The sequence below is a fragment of the Dasypus novemcinctus genome, chromosome 31, assembly GCF_030445035.2.
Source record: "Dasypus novemcinctus isolate mDasNov1 chromosome 31, mDasNov1.1.hap2, whole genome shotgun sequence".
Classification (NCBI taxonomy): Eukaryota; Metazoa; Chordata; class Mammalia; order Cingulata; family Dasypodidae; genus Dasypus; species Dasypus novemcinctus.
The window spans coordinates 45,240,413-45,257,469 of record NC_080703.1 but is presented as its reverse complement, the minus strand read 5'-3'; the positions used below and the strand labels follow the sequence as shown (position 1 = coordinate 45,257,469).

The 17,057-nt window shown below is 35.3% G+C and overlaps 1 protein-coding gene across 3 annotated transcripts in view; it reads right to left on the bottom strand.

Moving 5' to 3' along the window:
* DNAJC13 (DnaJ heat shock protein family (Hsp40) member C13) overlaps positions 1 to 17,057 on the bottom strand; it is a 137,780-nt gene that overhangs the window by 103,940 nt on the left and 16,783 nt on the right. For all 3 annotated transcript variants that reach the window (XR_011647845.1, XM_058290684.2, XM_023588537.2), the window contains exon 2: positions 12,214 to 12,294. Coding sequence is in view for 2 of the 3 variants with exons in the window: in XM_058290684.2 (XP_058146667.1) it covers positions 12,214 to 12,281 (68 nt within the window). In the remaining variant the exon portion in view is untranslated. The remainder of the gene's footprint in view (positions 1 to 12,213; positions 12,295 to 17,057) is intronic.

The following is a 17,057-nucleotide window of genomic DNA, read 5'->3' as shown; positions in this document are numbered from 1 at the left end:
ATATTGTCTTTTATACACTATTAATTTTTCACATTTCAGAACTCATTCAAAACTCCAAACCTTTCCTTTGTTTTAAGTGTACTCTTCTAAGAGAGAAAAGTTCACTTTGTCACAAATCAGGAATAACCTTAAAGTCATGTGGTCAGGACTCCATTCCAAGACTTCACTATTTTATAGCTTCTCTCTCCCTGCGTAGCCAGGCACAGGCTTGACTGCTCTTAGCAAAGGCATGCCTTTCCAGGCAACCCATCCAACTCCAGATAGCTAAGCAGAAATTCTTCAATTCTAGGAGTCTATGATTTGGGGACTCAGAGGAACTGAATGGCTTTTTATTGAGATACCTACCATCTACTATCTCCTCCCCTTCTTTTTCCTAAACCTGGCCCCTCTTCTCTACAAATTTTAAAACAAAGAACAGTATGGTACCATGAACTGAATGAAATACACCAGGCGACAACTAACCAGCATTCATGAGTCCTTCATTCAATAATTAGTTACCGGGCACCTATTATGTATCAGGCACTGTTCCAAATGCTAGGAATAAAGCAATAAATAAGAAACAAAATTCTCTGTCCACATATAGCTTACTTACATTCTAATGTGGATGACAAACTACATAAGATAAAGAATGTTGGAGATGGTAGTAAGTGCTAAGTATAAAGAGGCAGAGAAGGTGCAAAGTAAGTATTAGGGATGACAATGGTATTAAAATTTTAACCAGGATGGTCAGGAAAGGTCTCGCTGAGAAGGTGATACCTCAGAAAAGACCCACAAAGGGAGGAAGCAAGCCATATGGATAGCTAAAGGAAGAACTTTTTGGACAGAAGAGACTCCAAGTAGCTAGTGAGCTAGAGCACAGGAAAAGAGGCCATCTGCAAGAGGCAACCCAGACCAGAGTTTATAGGAAAGACTCCAGCTTTTACTCTTCTGAGAACTGATTAAAGGATGCCTAAGGTAAAAGAAGAGAGGCCGGTGAGGATAAAGTAAAATCTAGAAAAAGAGGAAGTGGCTTGGGACATGGGTGGTACCAAGAATGAGAAGTGGTCAGATTCTGAGTATATTTTAAAAGAATAATCTTGAAGATCTGCTGATGGACTGACTATGAGGTGGAAAAAGAGTAGTTGGGCCTGAGCAACTGAATGATTGTGTTGCTATTTACTGATATGAAAACAAATGAGAGCAAAAGAGTAAGTGCAAACAGAAAAGAGAAGGGTGGAGGGACTGGCCCTTGGGAAGATCAAAGTGGTTAGGCAGAGAAGAGACCAGAAAAAGGGAGTGATAAATACAGAACTATATTCTGTTATATTAGTCTCAGAAAGATTTAAATTTGTAGAATATATTTTTAAATCTGAGCTTACAATTAACTAAAACCTTTGTTTGTTTGTTTGTTTTCACACCTTGGCTAAAAAACCCTGTCTCCCTGACCTTATGTTTTAAAGAGTTCTTTTTTCTGTGTTAAAACTTAAATCTCTCTGAATGTTATTTTGATAGATAAAATCTATTACTCTAGCCTTTCAAGATCTTTTTAGGCTTTTCTTGTAGTGTGTCCCTTCAAATCTGTTCAGCAAAACAGAAAATAAAAATGTTGGAAGGCCTGGCTTCTGTTTCTTTTAATGACCCCACCAACTTTAAAGTGAAGAACAACTAAATTTGTGAAATGTATTGTTTCTTTACAGGAAAGTGAAGAAGCTAAGCAGCTAAGAGAAGAATGTCCTGCCCAATATGAGTTAAAGAAAGCTAAAACACCTGGATTTGTTGCCAAGTCTTCTATCATACTAGATGTGAAACCTTGGTTGGATGAAACAGATATGGCAAAATCAGAGGAGCCCATCAGAAGCATTCAGGAAGATGGCCTGGTCTGGGGTTCTTCTAAACTAGCTCCAGTGGGATACAGAATTAAAAAAACTTCAGATACAGTATGTAGCTGAAGATGAAGAAGTTGGAACAAATATGCTAGAGGAGCAGATAACTGCTTTTGAGGACTACGTGCAGTCCATGGATGTTGCTGCTTTCAACAAGATCTAAAATCCATCCTGGATCATAGCACTTAAATAAAAAATTCTCCTCTCTCTCCTTTAGCCAGGACTTCAGATCTACAGTAAAGGCTAACATGATCTGCCCTAAAGAAACACAATAGAAAGGTAAGTTGTTCATTACTTTGAATCTGTAAATGTCTCAAAACAAATACCATTCTTAACAATTAACATTTCAGTTATACCTGACCCCTACATGCAAATGGGAAGCTGAAAAGCATGCATTTGTGGACCCCAGATATGGAACTCAAAATATTGTTTCTCTGCATGATAAATGCAAAAATTTCTCATCAAGGCAAAAACCACAAATGGGGTATACGATATTAGTATAAAGATATAATTATTTTAAAAGAACTATAAGTAAACACTCAAATCTCTAAGTAAAAAGTGCTTGTTTTTATCATACAAGGTTTCTGAAGTTAAAAAAAAAAAACATAAGGTTGCTTTGCAAAGCATTTAAATTATGACCTTCTTTACAAAAAAAGTTATTTACTTTTTTGGGAATACATACATGTGAAGTTGGTAATACTTACAATGATTAAAGAACAGCCAAACATCAGGAATAATGTCCTAACTCAATTCTCATTAAGGTGAATAGAGAGACATAGCCAAGGATTGTTTTCTCATCAGTGCTTCTGGGCATCATTTCTTAAAAGCACAGAAGGATGAATTACTTGTCTACTCAATGTGGTAGGTGGGCTTAAACTAAAATATTTAAATATAACTGCAGCTGCTTCTTAGCTATTCAAAATATTCTTCCTATCACAAGTCAGAAAACATCAAATAATGTAACTTGAGACCATGTAAATATATATATGGATATTTTGAGTTGTATAATATAAAAGTCAAGTTAATAAAAATCAGCTAATAAAAATTAGAAAATATATAGGTTTACCATAGTGTAATAAAAAATATTTTTCTTTACTTAAAAAAAAGTTATACGAAGATTTTTAAACAAGCTTAGTCCCTTCAGAAAAGGTATGATGGCAATGTCACTGTTCAAAGTATTAAGTATCTCTGGGACTGATTTTAGGAAGAATTTATAAGCCACGCCAACAGGCCCATTTTCCAAAGGTCTAGAACATATTTTTGACTCAAGCTTGAAAGACAATTGCTACTTCTACAAATCATATCTACACACAGAAGATGAAGAAGTATCAAAAGTGAAGATGGGAGCAGATGTGGCTCAAGTAGTTGACTGCCTGCTTCCCCCATGGGACATCCCAGGTTTGGCTCCTGGTGCCTCCTAAAAACAGAAACAAACAGCAAGCAAACAAACAAAAAAATCAACTCAGGGGAGCCCATGTGGCTCAGTAGTTGAGTGCCAACTTCCCACTTATGAGATCCCAGGTTCAATCTCTGGCCCTGGTACCTCCAAAAAAAAAAAAAAAAAAAATCGAAGATACATAAAAAAGTGTGGGAGATTCAAAAAAATTTAAGTATTTTGGCAGCCACTTGCAGAATGACAATCCTTATCAGTTTGACTTATAAAAGACAGAGGGGGACCTCATTTTTTTTTAATGTAATACTAAAAAAATAAAGACAAAAACAAAAAAAGACAGAGGGGGGACTTATGTGATCTGATCAGATTACCAGGAAAAACAAATATATCAACAGATAGCCTATCCTGCCCCCCACCCCATAGACTTATTGAAAAGTTCTTAAAATATCATGGAAGGTCAAATACAGCAAGATAATTTGCTTCAAAAATATAGTAATATTTCTCAAAATATCACTTCTTATAATTGATTTACTAGACTTTGTTCTGATTCCTGAATTTCAAGTATCAAAAAAATGACAATGTTACTTAACTAGAACAATATTTGGGCTATTCCTAAAAATAGCCCACTAGAAGCCAAAAGTAGGTCAACTGAGTCAGTATCAGTTTATGAGTTCATACAAAAATATGTAGAGGAACCTGGGGGATTTTTACCTCAATACTTATTTTTGTAATTGGTATTTTGTGTACCAACAATAAATGCAGGCATTTTGTGTTATCTATATCTAAACTTTTACCAGCAAGAATAATCAAGGAAATATGAAATTTCTAAACAATACAAATAATAACCAAAAGAGAGCTTGGGTAGCTATACTAAATAGACATCAAGTCAAAAACAGTTTAAGAGACAGTCACTATATATTGATAAAAGTGACAAATCAACAACAGACGGAACAATTATAAACATATGCACACCTAACAACAGAGCTCCAAAATATGTGAAGCAAACACTAATAGATTTGAAGGGAGAAATTGACAGTTCTATATTAATTGTAGATTTTAACACAGTACTTACAATAACAGACAGAATATCTAATCAGAAGATCAATAAAGAAATATAAGATTTGAACGATCCTCTAAACCAACTACTAGACCTAACAGACATAAAGAACACTTCATCTAACAAAAACAGAATACACATTCTTCTAAAGTACACGTGATCATTCTTTAGGAATAACCAAATGTTAGGTAACAAACAAGTCTCAGTAAATTCAAACACATTGAAATCATAAAACATATATTCTCTAACAGCAACGGAATAAAGTAGAAATCATTCACGGAGGGAGAAATGGAAAATTCACAAATGTGTAAAATTTAAACAAAATATTCTTAAACAACCAATGGATTAAAAAGGGAATCAGAAGTGAAATTTGGAAATATCTTGACACGAATGAAAATGAAAATACAACATATCAAAACTTATAGAATGCATAAAAGGCAGTGCTGGGAGGGAAATTTATAGTTCTAAATGTTTACATTAAAAAATAAGTAAGACTTCAAATCAGAGACCTAACCTCAAAACTAGGAGAACTAGAAGAGCAAACTAAACCCAAAGTAAGTAGAAGGAAATAATATTAGCTAGAGATAAATGACATAGAAAATAGAGACAATGAAACAAAAATTTGGTTCTTTGAAAAGATCAATAAAATTGACAAACATTTAGCAAGACTGACAAAGGAAAAAGAGGATACAAATAATGAAAATTAGAAATGAGAAGGGGGTCATTATACTGACCCTGCTGAAACAAAAAGGACTATAAATGGATACTATGAACTAATATGCCAATAAATTAGATAAAATGGACAAATTCTTGGAAACACACAAACTACCTACATTGACTTAAGAAGAAATAGAAAATCGCAACAAGCCAAGTACTAGTAGAGATTAAATCAGTAACCAACACTCTCCCAACAAAGAAAAGCTCAAGACCAGATGGCTTCACAGGGGAATCCTACCAAACATTATATGACGAGTTAACTCCAAATCTACTCAAACTTTTCCAAAAAATTGAAGAGTAGGGAATATTCCCTCATTCATTACACCAGGCCAACATCACCCTCATACCAAATACAAAGATACCATGAAGAAAGAAAACTATAGCCAATATCTCTTATGAATACACATGTAAAATCCTCAACAAAATACTAGTAAACCAAATCCAACAGCATATTAAAAGAATTATACATGATGATGAAGTGGGATTTATCCCTGGTATGCAAGGACGGTACAATTAAAGAAAATCAATTAATGTAATAGAGTACATTAACACAATAAATGAAAAAAAAAACAGAAACTCATTCTTAGTTGATGCAGCAAAGGCATTTAACAAAATCCAGCACCACTTCTATATAAAAACACTTAAAACATTAGGAATGGAAGGAAATTTCCTCAACATGATAAAGGACATATATGAAAACCCCACAACTAACATCCTACTTAATGATGAAAGACTGAAAGCTTTCCCTTTAAGAAAAGTAACAAGACAAGGATGCCCACTGTCACCACTATTATTCGACATTGTACTGAAAGCTCTAACCAGAGCAATTTAGGCAAGAAAAAGAAATAAAAGGCATCCAAATTGGAAAGGAAGTAGTAAGCCATCCCTACTGCAGATGTCATGATCCTATATATGTAAAAATTCCTGAAAAATCCACAACAAAGCTTCAAGAGTTAAAAATGAATTTAGCAAAGTAGCAGGGAACAAGATAAAATGCAAAAATCAGTAATGTTTATAAACACAAGCAATGAACAATCAGAACAAGAAATCAAGAAAAATATTCCAATTACTATCCATGATATAAAGAGATCTTACAACTCAACAATAAAAGACAAACAAGCCAATTAAAAAATGGGCAAAAGCCTTGAATAGACATTTTTCCAAAGAGGAAATACGAACGGCAAAAAAGTATATGAGAAGATGTTCAACATCACTAGTTACTAGGAAAATACAAATCAAAACTACAATGATATCACTTTACACCTACTAGAATAGCCACTATTTAATAAAACTGGGGAGTGGATGTAACGCAGTGGTTGAGCATCTGCTTCCCATGTATGAGGTCCCAGGTTCAATCCCCAGTACCTCATTTAAAAAAAACAAAAACAAGGAAAAAACAAAAAACAGAAAACTAGACGTGCAGGAGAGGATGTGGAGAAATAGGAACACTTAATTACTGTTGGTGGGAATGTAGAATGGTACAGGTAGAAGACTGGTGTTTCCTCAGGAAGCTAAATATAGATCTGCCATATGATCTGGCAACCCCACTACTAGGTAGAAAAATTCAAAGTAGGGTCTTGTACAGATATTTTCATGCTGATGTTCATATCAGCAATATTCCTGACTACCAAAAGATGGAAGCAACCCAACTGTCTATCAACCAACGAATGGATAAATAAAATGTGGCATATACACACAGTAGAATATGATTCAGCCATAAAAAGGAATGAAGTCCTGATACATAAAGCTTGAAGAAATCATGTTGAGTGAAACAAACCAGACACAAAAGACAAGTATGTATGATCTCACTGATCTGAAATAATTAGAAAAAACAAACTCAGAGTCAGAATCCAGAATATAGTTTACCAAGGGATGGGGTGGTAGGGAATGGGAAGTTCAGGCTTAAATTGTCCAGGGTTCCTATTTGGAATGACAGAAATGTTTTGATATGGATGATGGGGATGGTAGCACAACATTGTGAACATATTTAACAGCACTGAAATATATATGTGAATGTGATTAAAAGGGAAATGTTAAATTGTATATATAGTAACAGAATTAAAAAAAATTTTTAATCCATAGTACTACACAGTGAGCCATAAGTTAAACCATGAACTTTAATTAATAGTATGATTACATATTTTAAAAAGTGCTTTCATCAATTGTAGCAAATGTCCCATACCAATGCAAGGAGTAATTTGTTGGGTGGTACATGGGAATTCTGTATTTTATGCTTGATTGTTCTATAAACTCACCACTTCTCTCAAAAAAGGAAAGAAAAAAAAAAGTGACAGTAGACTCAGAAGGTCTGGAAATAAATGAAAAGAGAAAAGTAGAAGAGAAATAATTAACAAATAGAAAAGAAAAAGGATGTGAATAATTTTGGTCAATCTCCACTTGAAAGAGCAGTCTAAGGGGGTTCATTCACATCAGAAGCAGTATTCCTCAGAAGTGAGAAAGGAGTGAGTAGGAAATATTCTGCAAATATCTGTCCTAAGGACTCACTAAGAAAGTGTTCACTTCTCTCAGAAAAAAACCAAGGATATCTCCATGAAAAATGGCAGTTTATGGACTTAAATTCTTTGATGCAAGAGCCATATTTTTTCCAGCACAGATGGAAGTTAGCTTTTTAATACAGCATTGAATGTAAAATATAAAATTCCTCTAAAGGAGATGGGATCCAATTTCAATGCTGAGTGGAAGATGTTCAAATCCTAGATTGCCTGATAATCACCAAAAAGTACATAAAGAGAATTCCAGATGGACTCATCTAAGACTTAGAGACTAGCAGGGTCAATACCTAGGATGAAGCAAAGGAAAATAAACACAAACATATGATTCCTCTGGTCACCAGAACTGGTGAGGTATGCAAGTGTCAGAGCTCTAAAGAGAAAAGGATCTCTTCTCTCGTGGGACCCTATTCTACACATAAGAAAGGTGTCAGAAATTCACAGCTTTACTTTCAATATTTCTTCCACTTTCCTGTATCTAGTTATTGCACATGTTGCCTATGAATGTAGTGGGCATCTGTACTTGAATTTCCATAGAAAGGCTATCATGTATCCTAGTGTGCTCTTAAATTTGGAGCATTTGCCATAATTAATGTATGCAATTGTTAAAGTGAGTCACAGGTAGATATGACTTATAATTTTCATGCAAAAATCTTAGGAAACTATGTGTTAAACATTACTCTGCAGTTTTCCATAGTGAATCTGCACTTCTGCTTTCACTGGAACATCTGCACCTCCCTTCCTGTATGAAATGGCCTGCTTAGGCTAAAAAGGAAATTTTGCTCTTTCATGAAAGAAAAATGGTTTTTTGGGTTTTTTTTCATAGAGAAAAGTGTTTTTATTCCCCTGAATTCTGTTCCCCTTTGCTGCTTGTTCCAAAACAAACATATAATAAAATTACCTAGTTTACAAGTGGAAAAACTGAAAAGCACTGAAGAAGAGCAACTTCACCAGGGAATCTATAATGATGGCAAAAGAACCTGCATTAAGAGCACTAGTGGTAGCTGCAAGGTGAGACCTAAAGAAAACTACTATAAGGTTAACAGAAATGGGTCATGTGAATATTCTCAAAGAATTTCTGGAGAGATTATCTTTAATTTATTTATTCATTTTTATGGCCACTATCAATAACATTTTTCAGATATAGTGGGGCTGGGTTATCAACACATACAAAGGCATTAAGTTTCCTAAAACTGGAACTCTAAACTCCCAAAACCACACACAAAAACACACTGTATAGGGACATGATTTCTAGAGAGATGGTTTAATTAGCAACTCAGAAACAATACAAAGTTGTGGGTTTTTTCAATCTTGGCTTCTAATATTTTACATTAGACCATGCTAAGAAACTTTCAAACATATATTAAAATTGGCCACATGAAACAGGTTAAGTGTTTAAAAAAAAAAAAAAGGCAAAAAGCTTGTGTTCCCCATAATAATATTTGTGACTCAAAGAAATGATAATTATCACCATATGGAATAAGTAGGATCTTTTCAAGGAGAAGTTAAAAGCTTCAAGGTATATATACTGAAAACTACAAAATACCGTTCAAAAAATTAAAGATCTAAATAAATGGAAAGACATTCCATACTCTAGATCATAAAACTTAAAATTAAGATGGCAACATTCCCCAAATTGATCAACAGATTCAATGCAATTCCTATCAAAACCCCAGCTGCCTTTTGTCAAAACTAAGAAGCTGATTTGAACACTCATATAAAAATGTAAGAAATCCAGAACAATCTTGAAAATTAAGCACAAAATTGGAGTATTTATACTACCTGAATTCAAAATTTAACACAAAGCTACAGTAATCAAGAAAGAATGGTACTGGAACTAGCATAGGATCAACACAAATCAATAGACTAGAACTGAGAGTACAAAAATAAACCCATACATATATGAACAATTGATTTTTTACAAGGGTGTTAAAAAAAAAAAAAAAACCAATGGGAGAAAACAGCCTTTTCAATCAATGAATGGTGGTAGGACATATGGGTAGCCAGCCACATGTAAAAGAATGAAGTTGAATCCCTACGGCACACCATAGATAAACATTAACTCAAAATGGATCATAAACAAAATACAAGAACAAAAACTATAAAACTCTTAAAAGAAAATACAGGAGCAAATCTTCAAGACCTTGGATTAGGTAATGGTTTCTTAGATATGAAACCAAAAACACAGTTGACAAAAGAAAAAAATAGATGAATTGGACTTCATTAAAATTAAAAACTGTACTTCAAAAGATACCATCCAGACAGCAAAAAGACAACCCACAGAATGGGAGAAAATATTTACAAATCACACATCTTGTAAGGGACATATAGTGAGACTATATAAAGAACTCTTACATCTCAGCAATAAAGACAACTCAATTAAATGATTTGAATAGAAATTTCTCCAAAGAAGACAAATAAATGTCCAATAAGCACTTGAAAAGACGCTCAACATCATTAATTATTAGGGAAATGCAAATAAAAACCACAATGAGATACAGCTTCATACTGACTAGGGTGGCTAAAATAAAAAAGACAGACAATAATAAGTGTTGGTAGGGATATTGCTGGTGGGACTGTAAAATCCTGCATCTACTTTGGATAACAGTTTGGCTGTTCCTTGAAGAGTTAGACATATAGTTTCCATAAGATCCATCAATTCCACTTCTAGATATATACCCAAGAGAACTGAAAATAAATATCCACTCAAAAACTTTCATACGAACATTCATAGAAGCACTATTCACAAAAGCCTCAGGGAGTAAACAACACAAATGATCATCAACAGATAAATGGATAAATAAAATGTGGTATATCCAAATAATGGAACATTAATCAGCAATAAAAAGGAAACATTGACACGACAGAATAGGGATGAGCCCTGAAAACATTATGCTAAGTGAAAGAAACCAATCACAGAAGACCACATATTGTATGATTCCATTTATACAAGATGTCCATTTATATGAGATGTCCCATATAAGCAAATCCACAGTGACAGAAAAGTAGATTAGTGGTTGCCAGGGGATAGGGGAGGGAGTTCTAATGGGTGAGGGGTTTCTTTCTGGGATGATAAAAATGTTCTAAAGATCATGGTGATGGTTGTACAACTCTGAACATACTAAAAACTACCGAATTGTACACTTTATATGGGTGAATTTTATAGAGCATTGATTCTATCTTGAAAAAGCTGCCATTGAAACAAGAGTTTCAAATGTGAATAATGGAAAGAGGGAATTGTCCTATAAGGACAGAAATAGTGCTGTTTCAGATTGGTACCTATTGTGGGGTAAAAAGATTGCCTTAAGTCTTACTACTCTAAGAATACTTTTTACTTAATTTCAGATGATCACAATTAACGAAAAGCATACAAAGCAGAAAGCATTACTGTAACTTTGTTCTGCAGATTACTGAATCAGTATGCTATAATTATATTAAAAACAGAAGTTGTATTATGATGACCAGAGCAATCTAATAACTGAGGGGAAAAGTTGGGGTTGGGAGGATCCAATTTTTTTAAGGCTGATTCAAAGAAACAAACAGGCAATACTACCCTGGATAAGGACTTTTTTTCTCTAATTTACCTCAATGACACTAAGCAGAGAGAAAAACTAGAGACAAGAATTCTATAAGAGTAACAATAATGCCTTTTAATTTAGGAGCTCATACAATTGAGCTACTAAAAGGAAACACAGTCAAACATGCCAACCTTTCAGCATTATAGTCAGTTTGCTAAAACAAACCAGAAACACCACAGCGTTCAGGTGTTGTACCATTCAAGAAGTCACCAAACTCTTTTACCTAAAAATTTTAAAGTTAAGAATAAGAAAAAATATTACTGAACTCATTCATGTATAACATTTTACCTTCCTTGAGGCCTAATTTGGAATAGTGTGGTTACCTATTTGTCAACTTGTGATACACTCATTTACTCATTACTACCAGAGCACCAGAGACTAAAAGACACACTTTTCCTAAGGATCAACAAGCTGCCATTTATCAAACACTGAACGTATTTAAGGTATAATTTTAAAACTTTCATATACTCAATATCACTTCATTTAATTTATCTGAGGGGTAGGAACTACCATCCCTTTTACAGAGAGGAAATGGAAGCATTTATACCTTCTTGGTCTGATAGGCAAGCATTTAAAATATCATCGCGCCACACCCCCAAGGAAAAGAAAGTGTCAATTCAATTTTTTAATTTCATTTCAGGTCTTAAGAAATATTATAAAGTGCACAAGAATGAATGGCATATTTTCTCTGATAGTCAAATGAATAAGAAAATGTGTTGATCACACACAGGGTAGTCTCTAGGTGATAAAGTTGAGGAGTTAGCACTCTCCTCCTACTGCATAATGTCATCATTGATAGCATCGAAAACAGTGAATAACTGGTTACTTTCCTTTTAATTGTTACTTTTAATTCTTACAAATCTCCTCCCCAGGACAAATACAGAAAACCAGAAATGTCAAAAGTAAAAATAGCAATTATTTAACGTTCATTCTAAATGTAGCATTTCCATTTAAAAGCTGCGCACGTGCTTTTTAAAAGAGAAGAGTTGAATAGCATTACTGAGTTGCATGGTATATACTCAAAATGCTGAAACAGCAATATTTAAAGTAATACTTTATAGAAGTACAGAAAAATAAAATCAATAGCGATACTTACTTTCCCCTCCATGAATGTTTTGTTGTATAGAAACATGCCAAATCCTTATTTTCCCTAATTATGTTCATTTTGTGCTGAAACCTAGGAAATAAAATATGGATGAATTTAGTATAGTATTATATCTTTAGAATTTTTCTTGAATCTCTCATACCAAAGGTGCATTCTCTCTCTCACTTTCACAGCCTGCCCTATGGTACTCATTTTAAGGTACAATTTCCTCTAAAAGAAGACAGGCACTGGTCTGTTCATCTCTCCATTATAGCCTTTATCAGCCCATACAGTGATTGCTTAATTATCTTTCTCCCCAGCTGGACTGGAGTTTTGTTTTTTTTTTTTAATTCATTTTTTTAAAATATTACATTCAAAAAATATGAGGTCTCCATGTACCCCCCACCCCCCTCACCCCCCTACTCCCCCCATAGCAACATTCTCCTCCATCATCATGACACATTCATTGCATTTGGTGAATAAATCTCTGAGCATCGCTGTACCTCATGGTCAATGGTCCACATCATAGCCCACACTCTCCCACGTTCCATCCAGCGGGCCATGGGAGGACCTACAAAGTCCGATAATTGTCCCTGCAGCACTACCCAGGACAACTCCAAGTCCCGAAAACGCCTCCACATCTCATCTCTTCCTCCCATTCCCCACACCCAGCAGCCACCATGGCCACTTTTTCCACACCAATGCCTCATTTTCTTCGATTACTAACCACAGTAGTTCATGAATAGAATATCAGTAAGTCCACTCTAATCTATATTCTATTCCTCCATCCTGTGGACCCTGGAATGGTTGTGTCCATTCCACATCTATGTCAAGAGGGGGCTTAGATTCCACATGGATGCTGGATGCAATCCTCCTGCTTTCAGCTGTAGGCACTCTTGGCTCCATGGTGTGGTGGTTGACATTTCTCAACTTCATGTTAGCTGAGTGGGGTAAGTCCAATAAACCAGAATGTAGGAGCTAAAGTCTATTGAGGCTCAGGACCTGGCTATCATATGGTCAGTCCAGAGAGTCAGGTCCCCTGGGTATATCTTAAACCGCAGCACCAACTACAATTCTGGTAAAGTAACAGGAAAGGCTTGTGAAAAGAGATCACACCTGAGTCCAGCTCCATCACACAGAAACACAAACTCCAAAGAAGGGCCAACTGACATGGCACTGAACTCCATCTGCCATGACCATAGAACCTGTGGGTCCCTGTAGCCCTCAGAAGAACCAATACCTGGGGTTGTATCTACTTTATCTGTCTGTGGGACTCTGTTCAGGTGTGCATAAGGGCAACCCCTCTGATAACCTCCCAGCTCTTTTTTAGAGACTCATAGCCATATAAACTCATTTGTCCTTTCCATTTCCCCCTTGATTCAGGTTAAAAAGCATTTTTAACTGCTGTTATTATATGTAGACAGAGATATTCTGCTGGTCTGAGTTGAACCTTTTATTCAAGGTCACTTTCTAGTTACGTCATCAGTTGGTACTTGGTATTGATCCCTCAGCACCAGGGAGGCTCATCCCCAAGAGTCATGTCCCACGCTGGGGGGAAGGCAACGAATTTACATGCTGAGCTTGGCTTTGAGACTGGCCACATTTGAGCAACACAGAGGCTCTCAGGAGGTAACCCTTATGGACTGGAGTTCTTGAGGACAAGAATTGTCCACAACATCTCCAGTGAACATAATTGCATTCAAAAATGAACACTAAAATTCCCATTGCCAAACAACACCTGACACTTCACCAAGTGTCACCAAGTGACAAACCAATTCCAAAATTTTTTTTGTTGAACTCTTAAGTGCCAGCCATTTTGCTGTCTTTATCACTGCATAAAAGATAACTTAAAAATAAATATTTCTCACTGTAATTCATGTCGACAGTAAGAAAAATATTCAAATAAATCACCTTTCACCCTAGGAACCAAAAATAATAATTCTTACCTCTCTATTTAGAAAATTATTTTAAAATCGAGATTATATAATTTATATTGCTTACCCTGTTTTCAGAGAGTATTAACCTCTTCCCATGGACTTAAATATTCTTTGAGCAAATGATTTTAAGGCTATATTGTATTCCAGTGTATGAACACACTAGAACAGTGCCACTCAAACTGTAACTGCAAACTGTCTCTTCCTGGACCACATTTAACAGAAGTACAGAAATTGGGAGAAAGTGTTTAGAAACTCGTGTGGCCATTTGGTTAGTGGACTCATCTCCTAAGGATAAGGACCAGTTCAAGATGGTCAGAACTGCATGATGAATCCCATGTGGCATGAGCTGCCAACAGTCATGTGCAGTAAGACCATGTTACACACAACACTATAAGGAGAGTTTATTGGCTGTAACCCAGAAATGTGTAAAATCCAGGATCTATTTCTCTCATCAAAAAATGTGAATTTGGCTAGCTTACAAGAAGTAGCTACTACTGAGACACTGAAGACAATTTTGAAAATATTGCATTATTTGCTTCATTTTGAATAAAAGTTAAAAATGAATTTGCTGAGCTTGCTAAAGTTGCTATACGACCTCTTTTTCCATTTTTGGTCAACAAACTTTGAGACTTTTTTCTCTACCATGATGATTACTCAAACAAAACACAGAAGATTAAATGCATGGAGCATTGTTGTCAATGTTTAGTTTAGGTACATTAACAAGCAGGAAGCTGTTTTTTTTACATTTAAAACAGATTTTATTTACTGCGATATAAATAAAGGTCTATTGAATCTATTAATTAACATTTTGGGTTTGTATATTAACGTCTTTTGTTTGATTTTCCTAATAATTTCTTTTACTGCATTTCATAAAATTAGCAGTTCACAGTGGAATGAAAAAATAAAACAAATGATTTCTCACAATTTGAGATGCAATGCACTAGAATTTAATATGCTAATATCTGACAGTCTGGCTATTTTAAAAAACATTGTGTTAGGTATCTTGGGATCTTTCTTTAATATTTTTATTCATAAGATCAATTATCAAAACTTAAATTACTAGTTATAAACATGTAAGGCATGACGCATACTGCCAGAATATTCTCCTACAATTTCAACACCCACCAGCAGTTTTTCCCACAATTTACACAATACTGGTATTGCTTAAATGTTTTCCACCTTAATAGGGGTGAAATGACATGAGTTTTAAAAACCTGTATTTATTTGATTACTAGTGAGATTTGAAGGCTTAGCACTTTTTTAAATTTTTGGTCATTTTATTTTTTTGTATGTGATTTGGCTGTTTCTCTTTTGCCTGTTTTCCTATAAATATTATTCACTTATTGATTGAAGAGAGCTTTTTAAAGAACTGAAACTTTTCAAATAATTCCTCCCATGTGTAATTTTTGAATATATCAGTGTAGTTAAGTTTTAGACTCTTAAATCAAAAATATTCATCTTTTCCCTCTCTGCCTTTAGTGTCATGCTTAGAAAATAATTGCAACCCCGTATGTTTCTCACTTACTCTGAAATAAGGATATTTACATTTCCTTACACTGTTAACTCAGAAACTTCTCCCTAGCCTTAATGATTGGGAAACGTACTCTACTGTAGGATACAGACCAAAGTATCAAAATTACAAATCTGAATAACAGTTGGAATTATAGTTGAAATAAGGTTTCTTTACACTTTTATACAGGGTCTGAATTTTTTCAATCAGCAACTGTTCTGTTCATATTTACAGAGTTGTGTGACCATCACCACTAATTGCTTGTCCTTCCCCAATCCCTCCTCCTCCCAGACCTTGGCAACACTGACCTACTCTCTGTCACTATGAATTTGTTTATTCTGGAAATCTCATACAAATGGAAACATACAGTATGTGGGTCTTTTCTGATTAGCTTCTTTCACTCTGAATAATTTTTTAAAGGTTCATATACATTGTAGCATGTGTCAGTACCTCATTCTTTTTTATGCTGAAAAATATTTCATTGTATGGATATACTACATTTTGTTTAACCATTCATCTGTTGATGGACATTTATGTTGTTTCTGCTTTGGAGCTATTGTGAACAGTGCTTCTATGAATGTTCATGTACAAGTTTTATGTGGGCATATGCCTTAATTTCTCCTGGGCATAGAACTGAGTGGCAAAAACATTTTTAAAGACACCTGTATTTTAAAATCGCTTTCTTCATTGCTCATATTTGGGGGTTCTGGTTTTTTTAAAAGATTTATTTTTTATTTATTTCCCCCCCCCCTCCCATTGTCTGCTCTCTGTGTCCATTCACTGTGTGTCCTTCTGTGACTGACTGCATTCTTGTCAGCGGCACCAGGAATCTGTGGTCTCTTTTTTTGTTGCGTCATCTTGCTGCGTCAGCTGTGCGTGTGTGTGGCACCACTCCTGCATTTTTCGCAGGGGCAGCTCTTCTTGCGGGATGCACTCCTTGCACGCGGGGCACCCCTAAGCAGGGGGAACCCCTGTGTGGCACGGCACTCCTCGTGCAAGGCAGCACTAGGCATGGGCCAGCTCACCACCACAGGCCAGAAGGCCCTGCACACCAAACCCTGGACCTCCTATATGGTAGGCGGATGGTCCATCGGTTGAGCCACGTCCAAGTCCCTCGTCTTTGTTTTTGTATTAGCAAATCAGTGAGAACCTCTTTATAACATGTTCTTCCCCCAGATATCTACATGGCTTACACCCTTATCTGTTTCAAATCTCTGTTCAAATGTCACCCTATGGGGAGCAGATGTGCAATTTCCAGGTTTGGTTCCCAGTGCCTCCTAAAAGCAAAAACAAAAACAAAAAACAACAAGCAAACAAAAAAAAAAACAACTCCAGTGCTTCAAAATATATTCACCAAATGCAATGAATGTGCCACAATGATGAAAGAGGTTGCTGATGGGGGGGGGGAG